Source organism: Cuculus canorus, chromosome 13, assembly GCF_017976375.1.
Source record: "Cuculus canorus isolate bCucCan1 chromosome 13, bCucCan1.pri, whole genome shotgun sequence".
Taxonomy (NCBI): Eukaryota; Metazoa; Chordata; class Aves; order Cuculiformes; family Cuculidae; genus Cuculus; species Cuculus canorus.
The window spans coordinates 20,467,057-20,494,247 of record NC_071413.1 but is presented as its reverse complement, the minus strand read 5'-3'; the positions used below and the strand labels follow the sequence as shown (position 1 = coordinate 20,494,247).

At 45.6% G+C, this 27,191-nt stretch overlaps 1 protein-coding gene and 1 non-coding gene across 2 annotated transcripts in view; both read left to right on the top strand.

The window, feature by feature from the left end:
* Positions 1–25: 25 nt before the first annotated feature.
* Positions 26–27,191, top strand: part of SF3B3 (splicing factor 3b subunit 3) — a 29,830-nt gene continuing 2,664 nt past the window's right edge. Inside the window, exons 1-23 of the mRNA XM_054078507.1 lie at positions 26–181; positions 810–922; positions 1,752–2,078; positions 3,166–3,338; positions 3,710–3,851; positions 4,917–5,029; positions 5,794–5,931; positions 7,429–7,532; positions 8,717–8,882; positions 9,214–9,309; positions 9,826–9,898; positions 15,251–15,402; positions 15,794–15,949; positions 16,358–16,513; positions 17,123–17,266; positions 18,176–18,298; positions 19,688–19,842; positions 20,956–21,130; positions 21,721–21,926; positions 22,878–23,034; positions 24,484–24,609; positions 25,687–25,899; positions 26,762–26,860. Of these exons, the coding sequence (XP_053934482.1) occupies positions 853–922; positions 1,752–2,078; positions 3,166–3,338; positions 3,710–3,851; positions 4,917–5,029; positions 5,794–5,931; positions 7,429–7,532; positions 8,717–8,882; positions 9,214–9,309; positions 9,826–9,898; positions 15,251–15,402; positions 15,794–15,949; positions 16,358–16,513; positions 17,123–17,266; positions 18,176–18,298; positions 19,688–19,842; positions 20,956–21,130; positions 21,721–21,926; positions 22,878–23,034; positions 24,484–24,609; positions 25,687–25,899; positions 26,762–26,860 (3,264 nt within the window). The 5' untranslated portion in view covers positions 26–181; positions 810–852. The remainder of the gene's footprint in view (positions 182–809; positions 923–1,751; positions 2,079–3,165; positions 3,339–3,709; positions 3,852–4,916; positions 5,030–5,793; positions 5,932–7,428; positions 7,533–8,716; positions 8,883–9,213; positions 9,310–9,825; positions 9,899–15,250; positions 15,403–15,793; positions 15,950–16,357; positions 16,514–17,122; positions 17,267–18,175; positions 18,299–19,687; positions 19,843–20,955; positions 21,131–21,720; positions 21,927–22,877; positions 23,035–24,483; positions 24,610–25,686; positions 25,900–26,761; positions 26,861–27,191) is intronic.
* On the top strand, positions 2,400–2,481 carry LOC128853550 (small nucleolar RNA SNORD111). Its single transcript, XR_008452157.1, has one exon. It is a non-coding gene; the product is annotated as a small nucleolar RNA SNORD111 (small nucleolar RNA).

Sequence of the window (27,191 nt, the reverse complement as noted above, 5' to 3'; positions counted from 1 at the left end):
AAGCGCCGGGCCTTCCGGAAAGCCCCCGCGAGGAGGCGCGAACGCGCCGGCCCGCGCCGAAAGCCCCCGCGAGGGGGCGCGGGAGCGTAGGGCGCAGTCGCGGGGCTCATGGCGCTGTGGGCCGGGGCCGCGCCCGCCTAGGCGAGAGCAACATCCACCGCCATCCGCCGCCATCCGCGTGGTAAGGGCAGCCTCACCGGGCCGGGCGCGCTCAGCGGTGGCCCTTCGGGTGGGAGCTACGGTGTGGGGCGCTGCTGTGGAGGGCGGAGCGGCCACGGGCCTGACGAGACGGGGAGGGTGCGGCCGAGCCGGGCGCTGCTCCGTGTCCGGTTCCCGGGGCGGGCGGCACCGGTCCTGCAGCGCGCAGGGAGCCTCCGGGGGCTGCGAGGGGCGGCCCAGGGCCTGTTCTCGTGGTCTCTGGAGCTGGGATCCCTCCCGCCTGGGCCCCTGGGGGGAGAGGGCTGGCCTCGGGCGCTCGCTCCGACCAGCTGGGCGCGGATTGGCTCGCGGTAAATGGAGCGGCGAGGCCGGTGAGGTGTAACGGCGGCTTTAGAGGGGTTCTCCGGCTTTGGTCTTGAGCAGCTCAGAAGTAATTAAGTGGAAGTGCTGATCGGTCATGCGGCAATAAGAAGCTCAGTTGCTGCTCAGTTTTCTTTTGCCTCTTAGTGTTGCTAAATACAACGTAACTGTAGCTGGATGTCAGTCTGTCTGCTGATGTCAGGTGATGTGAAGGCAAACGAGGGCAGTGGCTCTGTGGTGTGTAGAAGGCTTTGTTTTTAGGATATGCGCTTTCATTCTACTTGTTGCAGACTCAGTGAAGCTACAATCAGCTGAAGCAAACCCACTGTCAACATGTTTCTCTACAACCTGACGCTTCAGCGTGCCACTGGCATTAGCTTTGCGATCCATGGCAATTTCTCAGGTAATCTCTGTGCTTTGTGCTTCTTGGCTTCAGCCTTTCCAGGTAATAGAGAAAAAAACATGTTAGTTTTCTGTTTGATTGCCAAAGTTAGTCTGCTGCAGTGTAGCACTTTTTTCAGTGGTATTTTATTGTTTACTCTTGGGTTTCTTACTTGAGCTGTTGTAACGTGTGGAAAGATCAAGAAGTTTGGTTTAATTATCTGTAGGCTTAGTTTGGAAACATAGAATGCTTTGGGCTGGAAGGAATCTTTAGACATCATCCAGTCCAACCTCCCTGCAGAAGCAAGGACATCTGCAACCAGATCAGATTCCTCAGCCCCATCCAGCCTGGCCTTGAACATCTCCAGGGAAGGGGTCTCCACTACCTCCCTTGGCGACCTGGGCCAGTGCCACAGCACCGCCACTGTGAAAAATGTCTGTCTCGTATCCAATCCAAATCATAGAATAGTTCAGGTTGGAAGGAACCTTAAAGATCATCCAGTTCCAACCCCCCTGCAGTGGGCAGAGACAATTCCCACTAGATCAGGCTGCCCTGCCTTAGTTTAAAACCATTACTCCTTGTCACAACAAGCCTTGCTAAAAAGTCTGACCCCATCTTTCCTGTAGCTGCTTTCAGTACTGGAGGCTGCTCTAAGGTCTTTCTGGAGCCTTCTCTTCTCCAGACTTGCCTAATGAGATGAAGAAATTGCTTTGAATTCCTCCAACAGTAATCATAAAACTCTTTGGCATTTAGTAGTCATGAAGATTTTTTTTCTTTCTTGGAGTGCGTCTGGAAACTGCGTGTTCTGCTGTGTTGTTGCTAACTTTTCTTCATGTTTTGGGTACTTCAGGAACCAAACAACAAGAAATTGTTGTTTCCCGGGGCAAGATACTGGAGTTGCTCCGCCCTGATCCCAACACAGGGAAGGTTCATACCCTGCTGACCGTGGAAGTCTTTGGAGTCATTCGCTCCCTCATGGCCTTCAGGCTGACAGGTGGGACCAAAGACTACATCGTCGTGGGCAGTGATTCGGGACGCATTGTTATTCTGGAGTACCAGCCCTCGAAGAATGTGTTTGAGAAGATTCATCAGGAAACATTTGGCAAGAGTGGATGTCGCAGAATTGTTCCAGGGCAGTACTTGGCTGTGGACCCAAAGGGCCGTGCTGTCATGATCAGTAAGTCAATCTCTTGATTTGTTTGTGTTCTTTTGTCCTGTCTTGGGGATATTTGTTCTGTAGTGAGTGTCTGCCAGGTATAATTGAAAGCGTTTCTTCTCAGACAGTTTGTTAGGTTTTGAGGCATGTGAAGAAAAGTGTGGGCATTGGGAATAGTTCCTTGATGTTGATGGAATTGAACAGTTTAATTCTAATGCTATGACAAAACAGTTTGGAAAGAAGCCAGCTCGCTTAGCGGTGCAGAGAACCCTGAAGTGTGATGTCTGGGAGAGATGTTGGGATTGCAGGTGTCTGTACTGCAGCATAGTCAGGCAGCTTCCATGGCCTGAAATGATGCTATGAATTCATGTCTCTTCTCTGACATGTGTTATGGAGACAACTGGATGCATTTCTGATCAGGCCACTGTTTCTTAGTGATTTGGTACATGAACTTTCTCAGTTGGGCGAAGCCAGCTTTGTGCAGTCCTGCTTTTCTGCATGCTGGGAATGCGGACTTGTAATGATGGGTAGTTTAACAGTGCCTCTTTGCCTTGGGAATAACAATAAATAATACTGTTCTCTTTCTAACAAGTCTTGTTTTTATGTGTGAGAAGGTAGCACAGTTGTGCTGTTTGGGTTGATAGTTAAGAATGGTAAGTGTCTTGTGTGTGCTGTGTATCAGGCAAGAATACATTTTTTTAGTTACAATATTTCTGAGGAAAGGTCTTGTCAAATGTCTTCATATGGTGGAACACCTGACTGCTACTTTCCATTTGTTTTTCCTTCTCTACAGTCTGCCATTTCTTATGTGGTGAAATGAGTGAGATCTGCCTTTTACCATTGTAGATTGACTGTTGGGCCAGATGAATGTAGCTCAGAGGGTTGGTCTTTGGCTTTAAAGAGCTGGAGGTGTCATTTGTGCTTGTGGCCTGAAACATTTGAAATGAGTCACCCAAAGTTAATTGGTGGCATGGAGAAAATACCAGAGGTGAACTTCAGCAGAAGCAATGCTGACATTCTCTTGTTAAGTTATCAATACCGGACTACGGGTGTGATCAGATTGATCACCAAGAGATGTGCTTCAGGTGCTGTCATCCTTTCTTCGCAGGTGCGATTGAAAAGCAGAAGCTGGTATATATCTTGAACAGAGATGCTGCTGCTCGTCTCACCATTTCCTCCCCGCTGGAGGCCCACAAGGCCAATACCTTGGTTTACCACGTGGTGGGAGTTGATGTGGGATTTGAAAACCCAATGTTTGCTTGTCTGGAAATGGATTATGAGGTGAGAAGAGTTTGACCTCCCTTTGCTGTCTTTTGAGCTTTGTTGCTCCTCTTCTGTTCTTAATCTGCCTCTGGAGGTGGGGAAGGTTGGCCTGTTCTACTGTCTGAGACAGTTTTCATTTGTTGTGATGTTACTTGCTTTTTGCCTGTCCTTCAGTCAGAATAGGAAAGTCTTCTGTCTTGGTGATTCTTCTTAGATTCTTGCTATTCAACTACAAATGTGCCTGTTTTCTTCCTCTGAACCTTTTTTGTGCATCTTTCAGCAAGTTTTCTTTTGGACTTCGTTCTAATGTTATTCAAAACTACTTCCCTGTGTGTCAGCTTTGCTCCTCGTACCTTTCTGGAAAGACACCTTCGTGTCTTGTATTTTAGGAAGCAGACAATGATCCCACAGGAGAAGCAGCAGCCAACACACAGCAGACCTTGACATTTTATGAACTGGACTTGGGTTTGAACCACGTTGTTAGGAAATACAGTGAGCCCTTGGAAGAGCACGGCAACTTTCTTATAACAGGTACTTGCCCACCTGGCTACTAAGTCATTTTCCAGGATCAACTTAGTTCCCATTCCTCAGGGAAACAGAATAAATATGCTTTACATCTTGGGGGTTGTTTTGATGGTAGTCTGAGCTATTAATGTAAATTTATTGACTTTGGAGCCAGGTAATCCATGGTGGCTCACACCTGGAAGTGTAAGAACTCAGATACAGCCACAGTTTGAAAGTGGTCCACATCTCTTCTAGGTTTGAGATTTATTCTGAATTCTAAACCTAGGAGATATTAAATGAAATTAGCTAGTAGCAGATGCAAAAGCATGTATTTTTAGTTAATACATTTGTGCTGTTTTACTCGCTTGCATGGGATTCCATCAGCTAATATGCATTCAGAAGGCCAGCAGATAAATCCCTCAGCTAAATGCCCACTTAGAGGGGTTGGATGCAAAGCTCATCTAATGCTATCAGCTTGGGAACTGCTGAACCACTGCAGATTGCTCTCTAAGCCCAAAGGAAGCTAAGCTAGGAGAGCATGTGTGTGTGCTTGCTGTATTGTTGCATCGTTTGTAAGCAGCTGACAGGCGCCGATACTGGGCTGGATCTGACTGCTACTACGTTTTCAATTTTATCTTCTGTTATGGTGGAATCTCAACAGAAGCATTTAAAAAAAACGTGCTCTAAAAATGAAAGATGTGTCAGAAAACCATGTGGGAGATTTTATTTTTTTTTGAGAGCAGGCAAACATGCTATTAACCGCAGGCTTGTGTTCAGCTGACAAGTTCCTGATGTGATATTTTGGGCATGTCATGGCTTTTTAGATGAGAGTAAGAGATGAAGGATAAACCGAGCAATTTGTCTGAAGCTGCATCCATCCCTTCTCTCCTCTCTGGCCCCCCAGTTCCATCTGTCCTGTTTTTGTGCCGACACAGGAAGCTCTGCTCAATGATTTCAGTAAGAGTATATGCAGGATAAAACAGAGCAATGGAAACCGAGCTGCTTTATATAAAACCAAAACAAATATTCTGTGGGCAGGCAGATCTGTGGTAAGGGTTTTTCTCTTTATAATGTTTCTTCTTTGTGTTTCAGTTCCTGGTGGTTCCGACGGACCTAGCGGGGTGCTGATCTGTTCTGAAAACTATATTACTTACAAAAACTTTGGTGACCAGCCTGATATCAGATGCCCAATTCCCAGGAGACGGGTGAGAACTTTGGGATTCCCTGCTGTTTTCCTAAGATTATCTTTGTCAGCGCTAAATGTATGCTTGGTATTTGCCTTTGGAGGTAAAAGGCATCTGGGAGGCTTTCAAGTAAGGCTTTACAGTGTGTTGGCCTGTTGTATACCTTCCTGGCTGCGCGCAGCCTGTGAAGGAAGACAGATGCGGGTGTAGCCTGATGTGATGAGCACGGATCATGTCTCTTCTCTGAGGCTTGTGCTGGAGATACTCCAAAGACTGATCAGGCACCATGCTGCCAGGTTAGATAAGATTCCCGGAGATGGTGAGACGTGCTTGCCGTCGTGTGCACAGGTGAATTCGACAGCTGCCCTGCTGCATCTAAGGCAGCATCCTCTTTCTGTGGTAGTGGAAATTGTTGTGTGCTTTGGCAGTGCTCTGAACACCTGCCAAGGTTCTGGTGCTCAAAACCAGCTCTGTGTGGATTGCAGCCCTTTCCTCTGTGTTTGGCTTTCCTATGACAGAGTTGTCTGGGGAAGAGGACAAAAAAGATAGGAACAGCAGGATGCTTGGGCACAGCGTCTTGGAAAGGTGTTTCCTTCTGGGGCAAAGGTGTAGCAAGGGTAACTATGGGCGCAACGGAGTGGACACGCTGTGTGTTGAAAGCTTTCTCACACTTGTCCTGCTTTAAGGCATGTGAAATGGAAATACTTCAGTCAGAGACATCACATTGGTACTTGCTGGATGATTCTTTTTCACCAATGACCTCTGCTTTCTTTCTTACTTAACAGAATGACTTGGATGACCCAGAGAGAGGTATGATTTTCGTCTGCTCTGCAACACATAAGACCAAGTCCATGTTCTTTTTCCTGGCCCAGACAGAGCAGGGAGACATCTTTAAAATTACTCTGGAGACAGATGAAGACATGGTAAGCATCATGTGAAGAACAACAAAAGCACTCATTGGAAAGGGTCCTCAGTTGGTTGTTTTGCCTAATCCTCTAAAGTGACAAATATTTAAAGCTGTGGTTTTAGCTGTATGATGGCCATGTTCTATATGATTTTTAATCATAGAATCCTAGAATGGTTTGGTTTGGAAGGAACCTTAAAGCCCATCCAGTTCCAATCCCTGCCATGGGCTGGGATGCCTCCCACTGGATGACGTTGCTCAAAGGTCCATTCAGCCTGGCCTTGAACGTGTCCAGGGGTGGGGCAGCCAAGACTTTCCTGGGCAACCTGGCCCGGTGTCTCGCCACCCTCATTGTGAAGAATTTCTTCCTAATGTCTTAAGCTAAATCTTTCCTCTTCCATTTTAAATCCATTCCTTCTCATCCTATCACTCCATGCCCTTGTAACTTACAAGTCCTTCCACAGTTTTCCTGTAGCCCCTTCAGGTACTGGGAGGCTACCTTAAGGTTTCCCCAGAGCCTTGTCTTTTCCAGCCTGAACAACGTCAACTCTTTCAGCCTGTCATCATAGCAGAGGTGCACCAGCCCTCAAATCATCTTTGTGGCCTCCTCTGGACCCAGTTATACCCAGAGTTGTAACTGCTGTTTAGTGATATAGGAACACAGCACAACGTTTGCAAAATCCCGTGAGATTTATGCTGCAGAGTCACTTGGGTGTATTTTAGATGCTCCGCGGGCAGTCCTTTCCTCACGAGGTGTATTGTAAAGTGTGATCCATGACTTGCCAGAGGATATACCAGGGACTGTTTCTGGACAACTTCGTTTCTCTTGGTCACAGTGGGTGCTCTCTGTTTCAACTCTTCATTGAATATTTGCATGCTGCAATCAGTCTTTTTGCAAATTACGGTAGCCAGCTTGGTACTCCTGTTCCGTCAGCTGTAATAACAGGCTTGAAGTGGCTTGCAGCTGCTTGTCCTAGTGTTTTGCCATGAAAAGATCTCTGCTGCACTGAATCAGTTGGGTTTTTTTGAGTAAATGTTGATCGTTGGTTCCTCCATCTAAGCATAGCATTTGTTACAAAGACTGGTTATGTGGGATCTTCAGGTGGCTTAGGATTGTTCTTGAATGTTTTCCCAAGAGCTGTTGTGGCCACATCAAATGTAGAAACTTGCTCAGGATAGTTAATTTTTCACGTATTGGGGAATGGCTGATGTTCTGTGAAGCAAATTTCTTCACTCTTTTAGACTGCTTGCTATTTTGGTAGTTCGTTTTTCAGACTTTACTGAGTTAGTGTTACCACAGCCAGAAAGTCTTGAAGTAAAACAGGCAGCCTGAGGTGTGTTCCAAATAGTCTGCCAGATTTTGTGCTTTATAAACTGCTGCCCCAAGCTACTGATGTGGTTATACCCAGCCTGCTCTCTTTGACTCCTTTCTCTGGACAGGATAGCTAGGCAGCTACCTCTCTATGAAATCCCACATGTACTTTGCTAGTAGAGGCATGTCTTCCTCTGCTTCCAGGTAACAGAGATTCGACTGAAGTACTTCGATACTGTTCCCGTTGCTGCTGCCATGTGTGTGCTGAAGACAGGGTTTCTTTTTGTGGCATCTGAATTTGGAAACCAGTGAGTAAATTATTTTACATCAGCGTGTTTCACCTGAAACAGACTTTCTATTCTGAACTGCGAACTGAGCCTTGAACTTACTGAATGTATAGAGACTACGCCTTGTTTTAATGGATAACTGAATGCTTTGCTCACGCAGCTTGAGCAGAACAGTTGGTTTAGACTATGACCAAATGGGGGAATTTTCTTGTTGTTTCAACCCCTGTTAGGTGTTGTAATGTGGACAACAAAAGGTTACATGCTGTTGCAGTAGGTTTTGGGAGAACTGAGCAATTGCATTTCATATAGTGTCCATCATGCATCCAGATGAATTATCTTTTAATTAGTTTTCATTGAACTTGTTTACTACGTTCCACACAGAAGTAGGTAGGGTTTGTTATCAGTAGCTGTGGTCCTTTCTTTCATAGATATATACTTGATGTCTCTGTTTGGGGTTCTAGAATATGCTAAAGACTTCAAGAAGACTTTACGCACCTTTGAAGATGACTTAGCAGTTTCTAAGCAGGGAGGAGGGGGAGATTCACAGGGAGATGAACACGTTTTTCTGACTGCATCTGCAGTCAGCCACCTGAGGGAGCTCCAGCCAGCTAACCAGGGGAAGCCTGAATTCAGTTCAAGCTTTTGAGGAAGCCATATTCATTTGAGCTTTAGTAAAATCAGGAAGTAAATCAGTCTTGTCTTTCTAGTCTTATCTTTTTTCATCTGAAGTTTAACTTGGTTATTGTGATATTTAGACTCATAAAATGGAGTAGGGAATGTGGTTAAAAATAGTGAGGTGAGAGTATTTCAATAAATAGCTGTGGAGTTGCAGTCTTAGCCATTGCCCTTGCCCTTGGCCTCAGCCGTTAGTTGGTGCTTTGGCTCTAGCACAAGAATACCTGAAAGGCTCAAGGTTAAACAGAAAGCACAGAAGCTCCAGGATACCTTGCCAGTGGCAGCTACAGATGGGAAGGTTTGGGGGGGGGAGGTTGTGGTGGGGTTTGTTTTTTGTGGGCCTCTGATTCCCTTTAAACATTTTGTTACCAGGAAGGCAATCCTTAATGCTAAAACTTTAAAAGCTCTACAATGTGGGGAAGGATTTCTCTCCTCCCTGCTGCCTACTGAATATTTGCCGAGGCTTGTCTTGGAGAAGGCTACACGAACTTTGTACTGAACATGCTGTTGCTCTTGCTCTTTGTCTCAAGTTACCTGTACCAGATAGCTCACCTGGGTGATGATGATGAGGAGCCGGAGTTTTCTTCTGCCATGCCTCTTGAGGAAGGAGATACATTCTTTTTTCAGCCGCGACCTCTCAAGAACCTGGTGCTGGTGGATGAGTTGGATAGTTTGTCTCCTATTCTATGTTGTCAGGTATGTGGCCATCAGCAAGCTCCCATTCACCACATAAATCTTTCTCATTTACAGAGGAATTGTTCATAGATGTGTGAGTTTAGATCTGGACTCAGTGTGTCAGCCAGCAGTCAGTCATGTGCTACTCCTCTGTTGACCATCAGACCAATTATTTGCTCTGCAGAGAGCTTGGTTAAAACTTGGCATTGTTTCGGGCAGCGGAGTGTGCGCCCTATGGCATCTGTACCGTTTTCAGCGTTTGAAAAAAACATTCTTTAAGCAGCAGTATGGCAGATATAACTTAGTATTTTCTGTTCCTGTGGATGTCGTTTGACACTGTTTCTTGATGCAGATAGCAGATTTGGCCAATGAAGACACACCCCAATTGTATGTGGCTTGTGGTCGGGGGCCCCGGTCATCTCTGAGGGTTCTGAGACATGGACTTGAGGTAAGACTTCAAGCACTTTAGAAGAACTGACTGAGAGGTGAGAGCAGTGAGAGAATATCTGTGAAGTAAGGGTTTTGAAATCCAGAGATTCTCAGTTCTGGAGAGAGCAGTTTTCTCTAGGCTTGCTTCTTCGTAGTAGAGGGGTTGTGCAGTTTGTTCTTACAGTCTTTAAGGCTTTTGTTCAGTTGACTCTCAACCACCTGCATTTTGTTTCTTCTAATACTTGAGTGTTTTGTGTTGGAACATTTCTGGTGTCTCTGCCAGCTGCTGCTGCTTCTAATCTCTTTGCTGGGGGTGGGTGACCTGGTTTTAAAGCTGATCATCCAGGGCTCTAATGTTGCTGTGTCATTGCTGAATGTATTCTACCCCATAGTGCATCTGGCATGTGAAAAGAGCATTGGAATTGGGAATTATTAGTCTTCCTCCCCAGTTGTGGGAAAGCTCAAAACTTGGTGGCTTACTGTAGTAAGTCTAAACATCTGTTTGCAAAAGAACCTTGTTTCTGTTTACTCTTAGGTGTCTGAAATGGCTGTCTCAGAGCTGCCTGGTAACCCCAACGCTGTATGGACTGTGAGGAGGCACGTGGAAGGTATGCAGTGTTTTCCTAAAGCACAAGGAGTTCATGATGGATTTTGGTGTATTTAATTTGTTGGGTTTTTTTTGTTTTTCTGTCCAAGAAGATAGGAAAGGTGCTGCATGATGGTTGTATGCTGTCCCTAAAAGTTATATTTTGAGTCAGCAGCCACCTGTTTGTGCTTAGAAGTCACTCTCTGGTCCTCTGGAATTGTCATGCTTCCCTTTGACGAAGCAGCACCTGCCTGCAGCTGCATCCATCACCCACTGTGCTGCATCAGATGTTTGTTTGCAGCCTGATGCTGCTGAACTTCTCATCCTTTCCCATTTCCCATAAGTTCTTGCTCTAACATCAGCAGGCAGTGGTTATGCTTCTTGTTGGAGGGTACTTTCTATTCTTTATATGTGTGTTGACAACTATAGTAATCAACTTTTAGTGAGAGAATGGGATACAAATTATGGAACAAAGAAGATAAATTGGCAACAGTGTCAGTATTTTATTACTTCCCTCTATGCCTATCTGTGAAGAAAACAGTCTGTTTGGGCTAGAGGACACTCCCTGTTCAAAAACCCAGCGGCGTGTAGGATGCTGTCGATTCCAGGAAGGTCAAGATGAGAAATTGGCAGAATGCACTGGATTGCGGGGTGTTTTTCCAGATCAGAGATAATGAGTTTGCCTTTCTGAAGTGCAAGAGGAAATGTAATCCCTTATCCTGCCTTTTTCTTGGGGGTGAGAACAGAGTTCCTCAGAAATACCTAAAATTCCTGAAATTAATCTATTCGAGGTACTGACAAGTCTCATGATTATTTCCGAGGCAGTGCTTTGTATAAACCTCCGAAAGGCTTCTGGTAGGTCTGTGCCAGATTCTTGCAGTGGAGACCTTGGCCTGCTATGGTGATGTGGTATCTTGTTCTTAAGCAAGGAGAGTAGCACATCTTCCAGGGAGCCAGTAACCCTATGGGAATTTCAGACATTGCTGTGGGATTTGCCTTGCGGTCTGAGACCTGCCATCAGTTCCTGTGCTCATGTGCTGAGACTTGCGTTCTGCCTAAGCAGCACGGAAAGAGCTTTGAGCAAAAAGTGCCTTCATGTTCCCCAGAAATAAAGGGATCAGAAAGAAAGTGTCTTCACAGTTAGTATAAAAAACACAGGCTTTTCTTAAGAGGCATTCCAGTTTGTTAGAGACAAACTTTTGCTCCCACCTCTGGAAGAGCAGTTGGTAACATTTGCTCAGTCTGAGAGGTGGAGGCTTCTGACATCACCTTACAGTTCCAAACCTTTTCTCTTGGGGTTCTAGAGGGTGCCTTTGACTTTTCAGGAGGTGGAGGACCATTGCCAACCTACATGAAACGGACCAGTCTCACTGCCTTTTGTTTTTCTTCCTTCCTTCCTTCCTTCCTTCCAAATTCTCCAGGTTCGAGCATGAAGATCTTCTGTGACTTCAGAAATGCTGGAATCTCTAGCTGTTGTGCTACTTATTTTAAAATATGGTTTAAAGCTATGTGAAACTGATCCCCAAATTACAGCTCTTTGAATTCAGAAGTGGTTTTAGTCAGGAAGGCTGCAGAACCTGTTCAAACAGGTATCTAATCCTGAAACTGCCCGACTGCTGTGTTTTGCGTGTTCAGTTGGCAGTGTTGGGTTGCCTGGCTCTGCCTCAATGCCGCAGCGTGCGCGTGCTGTGCTGCAAGGCCTCTGTAAGGCGTGTGCAGGTCTGCAGCTTCCAGAGCACTTACTAACCTTGGCTGGTACGTGGTGATACACACTACCAATACCAAGCCTCTTTTTTTCTTCCACAGGTGGCTGGTGGTGGAGGTGCGGATCACCACAGGTGTGTACCTACTGCTAGGGGCTACTGCGCTGTCCCACAGGTTAACCAGAGAATCCCAGAGTCATGGCGCTACTTCTGTGCCAAGCTTCTCCATAAATCAATTCTAGAAGCTGTTGTGTAGTTGAGATTTGTTGCCTTTGTAGTTCAATAGCTGAGGAATAGAAAGCAACTCCCATTCCATCTTGCAGTATTTGGGGAACAAAATAATTGACCATTTCTCTGCAGAATGGTCAGTTCTTGCTAAAATCAGAGATGCGCATTTCAGGGATGTTTTCAGCTCCCTTCTAGACTGAGGGTTGGCTCCCAGCTGCTTTGTGCAGACCTCCAAGAGAAAACGATGGAGTGTGCTTGAAGCACCTGTAGGTTTTGCTGGCATGAGATTGCCCTGTGGTTATGGGATGCATCTGCCCATCTGACACCTGGATGGGATTTAGACCAGACCCCCTCACAGTTAAATGTTGAGGTCTGGGGGGCTAAATGACTGTGTGGTTTGCTGTGGAGAGAAACGTGAGCTGAGATCTAACTCTGTTCCCTACCTGGCGCTCTTGCATGAAAATCTATGTGCCATGAGGCACAGCTGCAGAGTCTCCATGCAGTAGCAAGCAGAAGCCCAGGAAAATGTGCTGTCGCCCCATTAGCATGGTTTAAGTGAGAATAATCTTGGATTTTGTCACTGCTCCTCTGTTTGCTCAGTGACCTCCTCTGAGCTAATGCTGACTACTGGTGCAAATTCTGGTGCCGCAGGGAAAAAGCAGTATGAGGGGTGGACTGACATACAGAAACGGAATTCTTAACTTACTCAAACTGAATCAATGACAAATAGCAAAAAGGACAGTAGTACAGAGTTCATGGACTGAAAGGTGATGTTTTCATAACTGGTTGTGACAGTGCATGAAGCTGCAGAAAGCTTGTAATGCAAGCACAGGAGAATGAGTGCAGCTGTGGCTCTTCAGAGCCATTAATATGTCTCTATTACTCGCTGAAAGGAGCTAACTAGAGCTATTAGAACAGTCATAAGCATCTCTGAAGTCTTGTCTGCATACAAAATAATGTCTATTTGTTGAGAACTCTGGGCAGCCTGATGTTATGCGTGGGATGGTGCAGAGCTAAGTAGATCTCTTTTCATATTAAAATCTATAGATCTCTTCTTTTTCTGAGGTGCTTCTCGGTGTGCCCCAGGGACTTAGTCCTCTTAATTTCAACTAGACTGCTATATTTTCTAAACCAAAATTGTGTTGTTTGAATTTAGATCAATGCGTCTTATTCAGACTTCATTCTGGTAAATCAACCCCCTTATTTCAAAAGCCTCAGCAGAGAGGCATTGAGCAACACTGCTGGACTTCAGCAAAAATGTACTTGTCGCTATTATTGACACAGACTTAAAGGCACGCTCTAATACAACTGTAAGCCAGTGAAAAGAAAGAGCTAAAAGAGTATTAAGAGGGACGAATGAGTTTTGAGTAGGACTAAGGGAATCTGTTTTGCTTTCAAATGGGAGTTCTTTGTGCTGCTCCAAATCACGTGGTTAAACCTCCAGCTGGGACATGGCGGTTTATCATGAGAATGACAGCCCCCAGGGAGGAAGGCAGCAGCTCTCAAGAAGTTTGGAAAGAAACAATGGTCTTTGAAATGGAATTTTTAAAACATCCTGTCTACAGGGTATTTATGAATTAAATGCTTAGCCTGTGAACTGTTAGAGTCTCTGTTTAAAGCAGTCGAGGAATTCTTGTAGACTTCTGATTTTGACAAGTTCATGGACATCTTTAGGAGAAGCTGCTATTTAGTGTAGAAAATAACCAGTACATACGTCATGCCTGAACTCTTACTGTTAATGCTAGAGAAATGCTCCTGTTGAGCCAAGGGTTTAGGAAGTTGACGTTACATTTCTGTGTGTGGGTTCAGTTCTTGTTTTCTTATTTCCTCAAGCGGACCTGCTCCTGTTTGGGGTTTGGAGCATGTTAGAGGTTATAGGCTGTGACCGCTTAATATGGAGTTTATGCTACAGACCACTGTTGGAATTGCTTTAATTATACAAAGCCCTTCAGTTTGATCAGAGCTGTGGTCTGCGTACCAGATGTTGGAGAGAAGAATGGTGGGTTTTTTCACTCGCATATTTTCAGCTGTATGTAAGAACTTTCTGTTATAAATGTGACACAGCAGGTTTGGCAACACCTCCCTCTAAACAGGGCGGATAAGGATCAGTTCCTGAAGCGTTTGTTTCAGTTAACCCTGTTCAGTTCCTTTAAGCTGCTGCATGGTATTTGATGGCATCCTGTACTCACCTCAGCTAGAGTTCTTTATTTTCTTTCTCTTAGAGTCATTTGCCACTTCTCCAAGTCTCCCACATTTGCAAATTATGGAGAAACTCTGCCAAAGGGTAGAAACTGTAACAGCTGTCTTACATCCACACCTCAGCCGGTTGTCTTGTGCTGTGGTGCATAAGTCTGAGCTTTGGGTCGACTTGGGTTAAAACAGGGAATTTTTTCTTTTAAGAAATAGCACTTGTGTGACAGCTACAGCAGAAGTAGGGTTTTTTCTCTGAGGCAATCTTGTTTCTCCATCAAGGCTCCTGGCTCCATGTCCCAACAGACTTCATTGTTTCTGTTGCTTTTGTTACTCTGCTTTAATGAGACTTTCCCTCTCTTTTATGCCTATCACTTTTTGCAGAATGAAACTGGACAGCAGTAAAACAAGGCATTCCCTTTACCCAGTCCTACTGCCCTTGTTTCCCACAAAGTTTCCCAATGTCAAAATGAGTTCTTAAGACTGTTTGATTAGCATGGCTTTTCTACATCCAGGCTACTGGACTCTCGCAAGCTGTCCCCTTTGGGAGAAGCCAGTACTGGAGATAATAGTTGCAATATTCTCACTTACTCCAGTAGAAGTAGAGGTCAGTGTCTGCTCTTTGTTTCTCATCCCAGGAGACTGTATGGGTGGCCAGATGAACATAAGCTAGTTGAGCTGCTGACCGAGGGTGTAGAGCAGGCTAACTCTGAGCTTTTCTGTGTCGATGCACCCAAATTGTTCCCTGTACCCTTTATTACATGGTTACAAGATAAAAATGTGGTCCTGTAACCTCCTGTTTGCAACGTCTATGGTCTGGTTTCTGCAGATGGATTCCATGTGTGCAGACTATTGGAAGAGAGCATTTAGTGTGACTTTGAGTGTTAAAACTGGATTCAGCTCCTCCTGTAGGGGCGTGGCGAGTGTCTTAAAGGCTTTAGACCTTGTGCAGTCTTTGAAAGAAGTAGGCAGGATTCTTGCTTGCCCAAATCCAGAGTATCATGAATTGCCTCTGTATCTGGATCGTGATTTGATCCCTGGCTCGGTCTTGCACTGTTTGGAGTCCAGCAGTGGCTGGCTTTTGGACAGCGTGTCCTAGAACGAACTTGCACAATATTGCTGGCAGATGTAATTATCACATGAGTTCTGCTGAAGAGTAACTGCTAGACATCTGTCAGACTGATAATTTTGTTGTGAAGCTTTGCATTTATTTAATCAGCACCTTTTTTTTTCCCCCTGTCTCCCTTGACCAGATGAATTTGATGCCTATATCATTGTGTCCTTCGTAAATGCCACTCTGGTGCTGTCTATTGGAGAGACTGTAGAAGAAGTGACTGACTCTGGATTCCTGGGTACTACACCCACCTTGTCCTGCTCTCTCCTTGGAGATGATGCGTTGGTACAGGTAATCTAACATGTCTGCAACTCTGCTTGCTGCAAGGCTGTGGTTTCTGCAGTGGTGCAACATATCTCTAAAGGTGTGGATTGGCAGAGTGACACCTATTCAGCCTTTCCCTTTTCATATCCTGCTAAGTGGAACTGCACCAGCTGAAGATGGTCATTACCCCCTTCAGTGCTCGCTCAGTAGTTCTTTGCTCTAGTTCAAAGATGCAGTGCATCCAGCTGGCGCGTGGCTTTGTACTAGTCTGGCCTGTTGCATAGCCAACAATCACCGCTGCCAGGATTGGTGCTTGCCTTCGGCTTTTTCAGTGTCAGAGTCACCAGTGAATCGGGAGTTGGGAAGGGATGGTAAGTACAGAATTGATGTGCCTTTTTTTTTTTTTTCTTTCCTTCAGGTTTATCCAGATGGGATCCGGCACATTCGAGCAGATAAGAGAGTAAATGAATGGAAGACACCAGGGAAGAAAACCATTGTGAAGTGTGCTGTGAACCAGCGACAAGTAGTGATAGCACTGACTGGGGGAGAACTGGTTTACTTTGAGATGGACCCGGTATGTGTGTTGATGCTGCAAATCAGTTTGGAAGAGTGAGGCGGAGTACAGGGGATGTCGGAGACTGATTGTTGATCAGACCTGTGGGAAAGGATTCTGTAGTGAAGTGTCCTAGAACAGGTAGAGCAAAGCCCTTGCATGTCTGGACTGTGTCTGTCTGAGATGATTTAATGGCTAACTAAAGCCTCTGAAGTTCATAACTAAGACTGGAAATCATGTACTCGCCCTGTTGCTATTCTGGTTCTTCCAGTAGTAGCTGAAATAAAGCTGTAAAGAAATGGTTGAAAAAAATCTGAGGCACTATCGGTAAAAGACAAAAACAAAGAGGTCAAGGAAGAATGTGGAGAGACATTTTGGTGCTTGTTGCTACATTAGCTAATTAACAAGTCTTGTCTTTTTCTGTCTCAGTCAGGACAGCTGAATGAATACACCGAGAGAAAGGAGATGTCAGCTGATGTGGTTTGCATGAGCCTGGCAAATGTTCCCCCTGGGGAGCAGCGCTCCCGGTTCCTTGCTGTTGGGCTGGTGGACAACACTGTCAGAATTATTTCCCTTGACCCTTCAGTGAGTAACTATTCTGTTACTGACTCTTCCATTGGCTTGAAATGTTCAGAAGGGTGTTTCAGACGGACTGCATCTGTCCAAGCTGTCTTCCTGTATTCAGGTGGATGACCAGGAATGAAGAGCTTTCTCAGCTTCTCTCTGCTGGTGAGGGGAGGTTGAGCTGATGAGAAAATGAAAGCATTCTCTTTGTTTTATTTTGGAGTTTGGTGGCTTTTTCCCCCATCTCACTGTTTATACCTGTAGTGAAAGCGTTCTGCAAGCAGGTCAGCAGCAAACCAGCATTGTTTCACCTCTGCCTGCAACAGATGAGTGTTCAGGTATTAACTGAAGTAATGGGCTTTGCTCAGGTTTCTTCCTGCTGAATAGCTGCAAACTGCACTAGAATGGTTTGAAAGGATCCAGTTTATCTTCTCCAAACCTCAGAGCTGCAACCACTTCTGCTTGCCAAAACCCACAGAGCCAGAGTCTATTGTGACTTCTTTCTGTGCTGAATACCTCTTTATGGACATGTAAAAGGGCATCCTTAAGCTCCTTAGATTGAGCTTGAATCCCCTCTTGCTATGCCAAGTCTTGCCAACTGATGCGATATCTCTTTTCTGTCTCCCACAGGATTGCCTACAGCCACTGAGTATGCAAGCCCTTCCTGCACAGCCTGAGTCTCTGTGTATCGTGGAGATGGGTGGTACGGAGAAGCAGGATGAACTAGGGGAGAGGGGCTCTATTGGCTTTCTGTACCTGAACATTGGACTGCAGGTAAGAGGTGCTGGCCTGGCTCTGACAGGTGTTTCTCAGTGAGAATTCATTTCAAAGTTGGATTGCTGTAATAGCCTTGTCATCAAGGAGCACAACACAAAGCCTGGCTGTTCCCTCTTTGCTACAATATGCTTAACAATGGGGACTGGGGAGTTCACTCTGTGACTTAGAGGTGCAAATTTCCCCATATGTTCCTGGACTTGAGTCAAAAGACAGCATATTGTCCCAAAGTTAGTGTAGGACAAGTTGTGCTTTTCCTCTTCCGGAAAGAGCACACTCTAAAACTTTCTGGGGGAAGTGTTGTTGGGAAGTTCTTTAGAACTTGCCTGTAGGGCAGAGTATCAAAGAAGTTGCTGCCCACAACCACAGGCTCTAATAACTGCTGTTGCACAGCCTGTTGTTGTATCCAGTACTGACTCTGATCTTTGACCAAAAAATGTTGGTTTGACAATTCAACATGTGGTAGAAATATTCAGAATAGTCTAGGTTCTTTGATCTGGCTTGAGTTTTAGGTCAGAATGCAAGCTTTTCTTAAGTAGCATGAGTTTTTTGGTAAAAGCTTTGTACCAAGAGTAGTTAGGATCTGGAATCATCCAGGTTTTCATGACCTGTGTGATGGACCAAACTTCTCAATCTGTTTTTTTTTTGGTTTTATTTGTTTACGGGAGCTGGATTGAATTGGTTTGGTTAGTTTGCAGTAATTCCTTTCTGCCCCGTAGCAGTGTACAGGAGCGATGGTTTTTAATATTAAGAGCCAATTTAGATATAGTGTGGTTGTAGAACAGACTGGAAGCTAGGAAAAAAAACACCTAAGTCTTAAGAAATTGCCTCTCTGCTTTGAATAGTGCCTGTAGCTATTTATTTCTCGTCTGTCATCTTGATCTAACTTTTTGGTTTGCTCGTATCAAGAATGGTGTACTGCTGCGAACTGTCCTGGATCCTGTTACTGGCGATCTTTCTGATACCAGGACCAGATACCTTGGCTCACGGCCTGTGAAACTCTTCCGAGTCCGAATGCAAGGCCAAGAGGCGGTAAGTGAGGCGAGCTCTCAGAAGGATGCAGATCCAATCCCCAGACGCAGCATCTTGGTTTTTGTTATTGGTGGGCAGGGTGGGGAAACGTTGTTGTAGGACAGCAGGACCCTCTGGGTATGGGTGGGAAGCAGAATGACTTCATTATGGAGCTGCCTAGCTCACAGCTTGCTCTTTCACAAACAGCCTTGTTCTTGTTGGTGTTCCTCTTAGTTCCTAGGAAGTAATGGGTAGCGCTGCCCTGACTTCTTTAAACTAGGACTCATCTGGCCCATGGACTGTGTCTGCGAAGCTCCGAGAAGCTTTCTTGGGGTTAGAGGCACTGAGAAACCTCATCTTGCCTGCCCTAGTGCACAGGGGCAGAAACAGCCCCGTGTGGAAATCTTGCCCCTTGACTGCTTGATGCAGTGGATGTTGTCTCCTGTATGTGTTGAGAACGGCTCGGCCAGGGGCTGGACAGCTGCCGCACATGGTTCAAGAAAAATATTTGCAGGATTTGGCATAGAGGGAAGAATGTGTTTCATCGGAAGTGCCATTTCCAGCCATTCTGATGGGGCACTGGGGACATCAGCCACCCCCTGTTTGACTCATTTTTGGATGACACCTTCAGAGTTGGGAAATATTGCCGGTCAGCGTAGGGGTCTGGATCTGGGAAGCTGAGCTCTGATTTAATGTTATGGTACACTGGGTGAATCTGTTCAGCGTGCTCCTTTAAGTCTGCCAGCTGCAACTAGGAGATGAGGAGCTTCACGGCTCTAGCAGAGAATGTTTGTGGAATGGCTGAGTGCTTTTCTGCTTTAAAGCCCGTATTCATTGATTGTCTCAAATATGGGAATTAAAAACATACTGCTTGTGGCCAGTCAGTGATGGGCTTGGAGCAGCCTGTGAGTGTTCCGGTGTGATTCCAGCTTTTGTCACTTACACAGGAAATCAGGTTGCACTGAGATGGATTTAGCCAAATGTATGAAACTGAAGAGTTCAGAAGTCTGTCCTCCATTTCCCTGAACGTGGTTGAAAATAGGCTACTGGTCATTTTAAGTAAATTTCATGTGGAAAAGACTGTTTCCATTAGAACTAGCTATTATTTTTAAAAAAGAGGACATATGAGGGTATTTGATTTTGGCTTTTGCAGATAATAATTTTTATTTGGCCTTATTTTGAGGATTCATTGTCTTGATAGTGCTTTAAAGTTCCTCTTTGTACCTTACAGTTTCCAGATAAAACTGTCTCTTGAAAGCAAGGAGTAGCTCTGAAGGTCTGCTCTGGGCTGGGTGGGGAATTCCGTTGTTCTGGTCACTACGAGTCCAGCACTGTGCATCCATTCATGTTGCAAAGAGTGAGTTTGCCCCCAGCCCTAGGTCTAATAATTTTGTTGTCTGTCTTTCCCAGGTGCTGGCCATGTCAAGCCGTTCCTGGCTCAGTTATTCCTATCAGTCACGCTTCCACTTGACTCCACTGTCTTATGAGACCCTGGAATTTGCGTCTGGCTTTGCTTCTGAGCAATGCCCAGAGGGCATTGTAGCCATCTCCACAAACACCTTGAGGTAAGAACGGGTGGGAGAAGGTGAGTACTTCTGGGCCAGGATGCCAGGCTGAGGGAGGGGTGGTGAATTCTTGCTAGACATTCAAAAAGAAAAGGGTGAAGTGACTTACCTTAACAATCAAGGAGGGGGGTATAATTTATTTGATCACAGATAATGATTTGATAGAAACATTTGGATGAATTTCAGAAAACAAATGGAATACAAATATAACTATGCTGTCAAAGAAACAGGATGCAGGTCTATGATTTAAATAGCAGATATAATTCAAGTTATTTTTAAGTTCTCTAATCCTTAGAGAGGGGGGAAGCTTTTAATAAGTCTGAACCTGTTTTGAATTAGGACCTTGTGGTTTGTGATCAGAATTTGCTACTTTGCAGAAAATAAGCCATGTGTTGGAAGAAGTTGGAAGCATAACAGGGGTGTATTTAAACAACACATTATTATTATTTACTAAATAGGGGAACACGAATTCAGGAGCTCTGCTTTATACACTTGAACAGGCACTTTTTTCATATCTATCCTCATTGAAATATTACAGCATTCACTGCTTTTAAAGGAGTCATTCTTTCTGGAGAGACTTGTGGTTTTTAGTCACCAGATGCCAAAAGAACTGGCATTTCAGCTGGCAAGTCACAGGAAGAAGGACTTGGCATTGCATTTTTTGATACTCTTTTAACTAAAGTGCCTCTGAGGAGCATGTGATTATGTGCCAAAGGCTGTGTCACGTTTAGATTCAGATGATGTGTTCCCCAAGTGTGTACTTACAATCTTCTGTGTGCTCTTTATTCCTCTCAGGATAGATTTGCTTTGGTGTGCCAGAAGCCAGTGCAAAAGGGACAGGCACTCAGGATGCTCCCTGGAACACCGAGAGCCCTCAAGTCAGGGATGCCGTACTGCAGAGCATGCTTGTCTCGCAGTATAAGCTCCCATTTAGGATGCTATAGTTTTGCCCTCCTCTCTGGAGCAGTTTGCTAGTTGCCATCTGGCCCAAGAAAGGTGCTTCTTGTCTTCAGTGCTAGCCAGTTTCACAATGTAAAGCTCAACTGCAGTTTTGTTCTCTTGGGTAGTTTCTTTTGGACCTTATTGAACGCATGTTGCATCTTTGTCCCCCAGGATTTTGGCATTGGAGAAGCTGGGGGCAGTCTTCAACCAGGTTGCCTTCCCGTTGCAGTACACACCCCGAAAATTTGTCATTCACCCAGAAAGTAACAACCTGATCATCATTGAGACGGACCACAATGCTTACACCGAGGCCACCAAGGCACAGCGGAAGCAGCAAATGGCTGAGGTAATTGGGGCTGGGGACAGGTACACGCGTCTGTTCCCTGGAGGGGACTTCTGCAGCTGGAAATCCACCCTGCTGAGTAGTTTCCAGCTACAGCTGCCTGCAAGTTTTTGTGCCCTTTGTGAATATCGAGGCTGAAGGGAGTGAAGATCTGCCTCAAAACACGGGTTTCAGCAGAATATACTGCTTCCAAATGTGCCTTTCTTTGCAAGTTATTGTGTTGGGCTTTAAGAATCACGTACTGGAGGACAATCCTGCTTGTGTCCGGGTTTTCTGTGACTGCTTGAGCATGCTTGGATATCACTGGGTTATTTTCTTCTTGATGCTGTTTCCAGAGTAGCTGATTTGGAGAAATGGCTCCCCAGGCAACTGCCCCTTGGGCAGGGCCAACACTGCTGTGCTCTGAGCTGCAGAGGCTCCCTTGGGAATAAGCTCAGGGTGGGTGGAAGCTTTGGGATTTGATGGCTTTTATATCTTCAAAGCAGTGCCTTGCCCTGGAATAGCTGGCTTTAGGAGAAACAGGGAGGCTGCATTCTGTCTGGAAAGGGAATCCACTAAGCTGTTCTTTTCTCCTGTCCTTTAATGTGCCATAGGAAATGGTGGAGGCTGCAGGTGAAGATGAGAGGGAGTTGGCTGCAGAGATGGCTGCAGCCTTCTTGAATGAGAATCTTCCCGAGTCCATCTTTGGTGCTCCAAAGGCAGGGAATGGACAGTGGGCCTCTGTTATCAGAGTGATGAACCCCATCCAGGGAAATACATTAGATCTGGTCCAGCTAGAGCAGAATGAAGCTGCCTTCAGGTAAGAAGTATTTCCAGGTGCAGTAAGAATCTATGCTTGTGATGAGCCTTGTGGGTTTTTTCCCTTTCTTGTTCAGCTATTACTGACTTGAAATCCAGATGCAACATGTTATCGGGAGATTGACTTGATGTTCTAGAAGTGATTGCCATGTGCCTAAAGCTTTGTCTTGCCTTTCCTTCCGTTCCCTTCCCACCCTGATCTGTTTGCGTGTGACACTAAGAGCTGGTGCTCCAGATGTGTTTGCTGAACCCCAGTGCTTAAAGAACAACACGGGGATGTAAATGACAGATGAGAAATTCGGGAACAAGAGAATGTGCTGCTATCTCTCACTTCCCCTTCTCATCCAGATGAACTGAGTACGGATTAAATGGGAAGGAAGTGTTAGAGGGACTGTAGGGGAAAACCAACATGATAATCACAAAGAATAGGGAGTGGCTCAGCAGGTGAAGCTGAGCTAGGTCACGCTAGGCCAATTGGCTGACTGTCCTGTTTTGTCCGGGATTCCCAACCTGACTGAGCTAGGCTCCAGGCGGGAAATAACATTGGAAGATGAGGAAAGTTATATGTATGCGTCCAAATTGAAACAGCCTTTGAAAAACAGCCTCTAGAGGAGCTTTGAATGTTGCTAGGCAGCGTCCAGCCTATGAAGGTACAAAAGTAATGCTTTGGGCACTGTGAAAACATGAAAGTAATGCTTTGGGCAGATGTGACAGCTGAAGCACGTCTTTTTATATGGGGAGTGTGAAAGAATGAAGGAATCCGAGTTAAAACATATCTGCAGGGAGGAAGAATGACCTCTGTAAATGACATATCAGTGTTGGAAAGTTGGGCTCCTGGATCTCTGCCTGGCTAGGTGCAAGTTGTGCTGTCAGGGAATCCAGTCTGTGTGTGCAGCCTTAGTTTGTGTCATGATCATCTCGCTGATCTCCTGGCCCATCTTGTCGTCCCCAGTGTGGCTGTGTGCCGGTTCTCCAATACTGGTGATGAGTGGTACGTGCTGGTGGGTGTTGCCAAGGACCTGATTCTGAACCCACGCTCGGTTGCTGGGGGATTTGTCTACACGTACAAGCTGGTGAATAACGGTGAGAAGCTGGAGTTTCTGCACAAGGTGAGAGAGATGACTGGAATAGCTGTTATTTCACCCTGAAAGCTAGAGTGATATTGTGGTATTCACTGAATCCTGAGTGAGATTGTCATGCTGATGTTGCACACTGGAAGGCAGCCTCGGAGAAAATAAGCTGAAAAATAAGAAAAGAATAATAAAAAATAGCGTTATAAGAATTTATTATAAGAAATATGATTAATAAGAAAATAATCATTTGGGTCAGTTTTTGTAGAGCTGAGAATTGAACATAGACTTCACACGAGTTCTGTGTCCCAGTACTTTGCTTTAGCTATAGTCTTATCCATCTCATCGGTAGATGGGAAAGGAGCAGGGGGCTTTATGGCCTCATAAGGGAGGAGAGAGAAACAGCTCTGTTTTCTTTTGGGAATGTGAGCACTTGTTTACAAAGTGAATTTGTACTTGGGTCACTTGAGCTGTAGTGCTGAGGCTCTTAGTCCTCAGCTGGCCGCATGGAGCTGGTGTGAACTGTCGTCTTTTCTCTCATGCTGTTTTGGTTGTGTGTAGAAATGAGTAATTGCTTAGTGACCAACTTGCTTGGCAGGGCTCTGGGGCTTTAGCCAGAGTTTCAGCAGAACTCTGTTAAAACAAAATTCTATTCTCCTTTCCATGGGCTGCCAGCATGGCTGAGACTTGAGCAGATGAGCACATGGAAAGGAATGTTGCAGCTTATTCACTTCCTACAGTCCCAATGCAGTGAGTGGGTTCTGTCCTGGACCAGGACCTCTTCTGGTGCCACTGAACACCCACTTGGAAGCTGACAGAGCCAATGATGCGAAATAAGTTCTTTTAACCAGTGCAACCAAGCTAGGAGTTCTGTAACTGGAAGCTCTCTAAATGTTCCCATTTTCTACCGTGGCTGAACCTTCTGGATTGATGAGTGGTGGGAGATTTTTTCAGCCCTGTCTGAGTTACTGGAAGTGTGGGCACTCTGTAGTTGTTCAAATTTAACACTTTCTTCAGTGACAGCTTCAGAGCATCTGTGGCAGATGGCTGAATTACATTCATGCCTTTGTTTTAAAAACAATCTGGATTGATTGATGCAAAGTAGAAAGTCTTTCTGTTGAGTATAAATCAAAACTAAGAATTGAGGCAGTAAGATCTTGTCTGCTGCTGCCACCTGCCCCGCGTGGGGTTCTTGGAGCAGTCCTATGCTCCAGTTTAGGTGTGCTGCCAGCACTGTGGTGTTTGCATAGCACCTAAAGTTCTGTTAGCCTTGTGAGTGGCAGGTGTTGCTGTCAAATGGCATACAGAGGGCTGACATTTTGCCCCATCTGTAGAAAAAGATTGTGATTAGCCTTTTACGTTTAAAGCTTTGGCACAGGCCAATGAGTTTCAACTGAACCACTAGCTGAATCCATTCTGAAGCTTGATGTAAGGTTAGCTCTGTTAATGGGGAGCCCAGTCTTTGTCTTCTTTCTCTTCCCTCTCTAGACCCCTGTGGAGGAGGTTCCTGCAGCCATTGCTCCATTCCAAGGTAGAGTCTTAATTGGAGTTGGAAAGCTGTTACGTGTATATGACCTGGGCAAGAAGAAACTGCTTCGGAAGTGTGAGAATAAGGTACTGGCTTTTGTTCCTGACCAGAACTATAATTTGGAGCAAGTGATGCTTTGCATTTGCACCAGGAGTGAGACAAGGGTTTAGCTGCTGCTCCAGTCGTTGTGTGTCTGTGCCTTGCTGGTGTGCACTTGGTGCTTGCGTGCAGAGCAGAGTTGGCAGCTCTGTCTGGCCTGGGCTGCTGTGCTCCCCTGCTGCACCCCGAGCACACGTTCTGCTTTCCCATCGCCATTCAGAGTGTAGTGCTCCTTTTTGTGTGAGCTGGATGCAGGCTGTTCATGGACACGTGCAGGAGTTTCGCAGGCCTATATAGACCATGTCTGTTATATATAGACCTGCTGCAATTGTGAGAGGTTTCACCCAGATACAAACGTAACTGCTGGACATGTTTTCTTAGTTCAGGTGATCAGCAGGCAGGGGATGGAAGCTGGAGTGTGCATATAAGCGCCTCTTCAGATCCCCAGAATCTTAAAGGGAATTTCCCTCTTGAAGTAGATGGTCCTCTTTGCTGAGCGTCTCTGGTACTTCAGGAAAAGAAATAGCAGAGTATGGTTTTCTAACTCTTAAGTGCTTGTTCCTCCTTCTCTCATGCGAGCTGCAGAACCTGTGCCTGTTGCTCATTACTGCACAAGGGAACTCCAGCAACTCATGGGCATAATAGGAGTTTGTAGGGGAACAGGGTTTTTGTGTTTCGGAGGTTTTCCCTAAAATGTGACTCGCATACGAAATTGAAGCTTTCTTCCTTGGGTATTTCACAACCACAGTAGTGAGGGGACTATGAAGCAATGTGTGCTTGCAGGGGTGTCCCTGGCATCTCGGTTCATAGGCTCGCCTCAGTGCCTGTTGTCTGGCCTGTATTCAGCAGGCTGGCAATGCTGTGGGGTGGATGTTAGGTTGCAAGGACCTGTATTGACAGTGTATTTAGACTGGGGCTGTAGCGTGCCAGAAATGAGAAGTCACTTTGGAAGGAATGATTGGAAATGAAGAGGAGGCCATAGTTCACAGGGAGTGTAGGGTAGAGTCACTGAGGTTTGCTTCCCCTGTTTGATACGCTCAGGCTTTGTTCTTTCTCTCTTAAAGCACATTGCCAACTACATCTGTGGGATCCAAACCATCGGGCACAGAGTGATTGTTTCAGACGTTCAGGAGAGCTTTATCTGGGTGCGCTACAAAAGGAATGAGAACCAGCTTATCATCTTTGCTGATGACACTTATCCCCGGTGGGTCACCACAGCAACTCTCCTGGATTATGACACTGTGGCTGGAGCAGACAAGTTTGGCAACATCTGTGTGGTGAGTGTGCTTCAGAGCAGTTGGGGCTTTTTGGACGTGACATTTTTCTTATATATCCATGATGTATCTTAAAAGAATGAGAATCTGTGCTTAGCTGGAGGCAACGCCCTGTACCATTCGCTTGTTTTTACGGACTAACCAGCTGTCATCGTAATGGATGGATGCAGTTTATCAGTTCACTTAAAGCAAACAAGTGAAGGCATTGGCAGGTCAAAACCCCCATATTTCTGAAGCATTCAATAACTTGTGCTGAAATTGCCCCCAAACTTGCTGTGATTAAGCCTTGAAATGAAACTTTTGACTGTGAAAGGGCCCTTGTGGGCTTGTGTCAGGGTTATCACTCTTACTTTCCCTGGCTAAGACTCATTGCTGGCATTTAGCTTTCTCTGTCACTTCCTCTCAAAAGTTGGCTTTATCAGTGCTGACACTTCCCCACTTGGCGAGGTTTCAGCAGGGGAGGAGGAAAGAATAGATGGTCTTTCTGCCATAGCTTTGATCTCTTCCTGAAGCGTGCTTGGGTGCTTTGGAGCACAGGGTTCAGCGAGCATCAGGCGCTGCGCCTGCAGGGTTTGGCTGATACATGCAAATCAGTCCTCTTAGGCTTTCCTGCCTCACAGCCATCAAACTATTTCCTTAGGAGGAACCACCTTCAAACCATTTTGACCAGACCTGCGATTGTCCAGAGTGCCATTGTCCTTTAATTCTAAAGACATTTTTGGAGGGGCAAATAGATGATTTACTTTGTGTAAAGTGATTCATGTAGAGTCTGCAAAAGCAACCTTTAAAAGACCACAAGGATTCTCTAGAGGGAACCTGCTGCTTGTCTGCAGTTTGTTGACACTCTCTTCCTTTTTGAATGCAGGTGAGACTGCCTCCCAACACCAATGATGAGGTTGATGAGGATCCCACAGGCAACAAAGCTCTCTGGGACAGGGGGCTGCTTAATGGAGCATCACAGAAGGTAATGCTTCCTGGGAAGCACATGGATATTGTGGGGAAAGTGCGCTGCTTTTCTGTGCAGTCCTCTGCATTGTTGTCCAGGAGGTGTATCGGCAGTTCTGCTCCTACACATCTACTGTGCTGTGGGTGATCAGTTTTCACTGTTACTGGGAGTCAAATTCAGTTTCTGAAATCACAGCCGATGCCTATTCAGTGATGTTTGAAGCATCACACTCATTTTCTTTTCCTGCTTTCTCTCATTACTTGCATCCATTTGTCCAGCTCAAAAGGGTGATTTACTGACATGCTGAGCTTTGCCATCTGGTCACAGGTGGAAGGCACTTCCTCTTTAG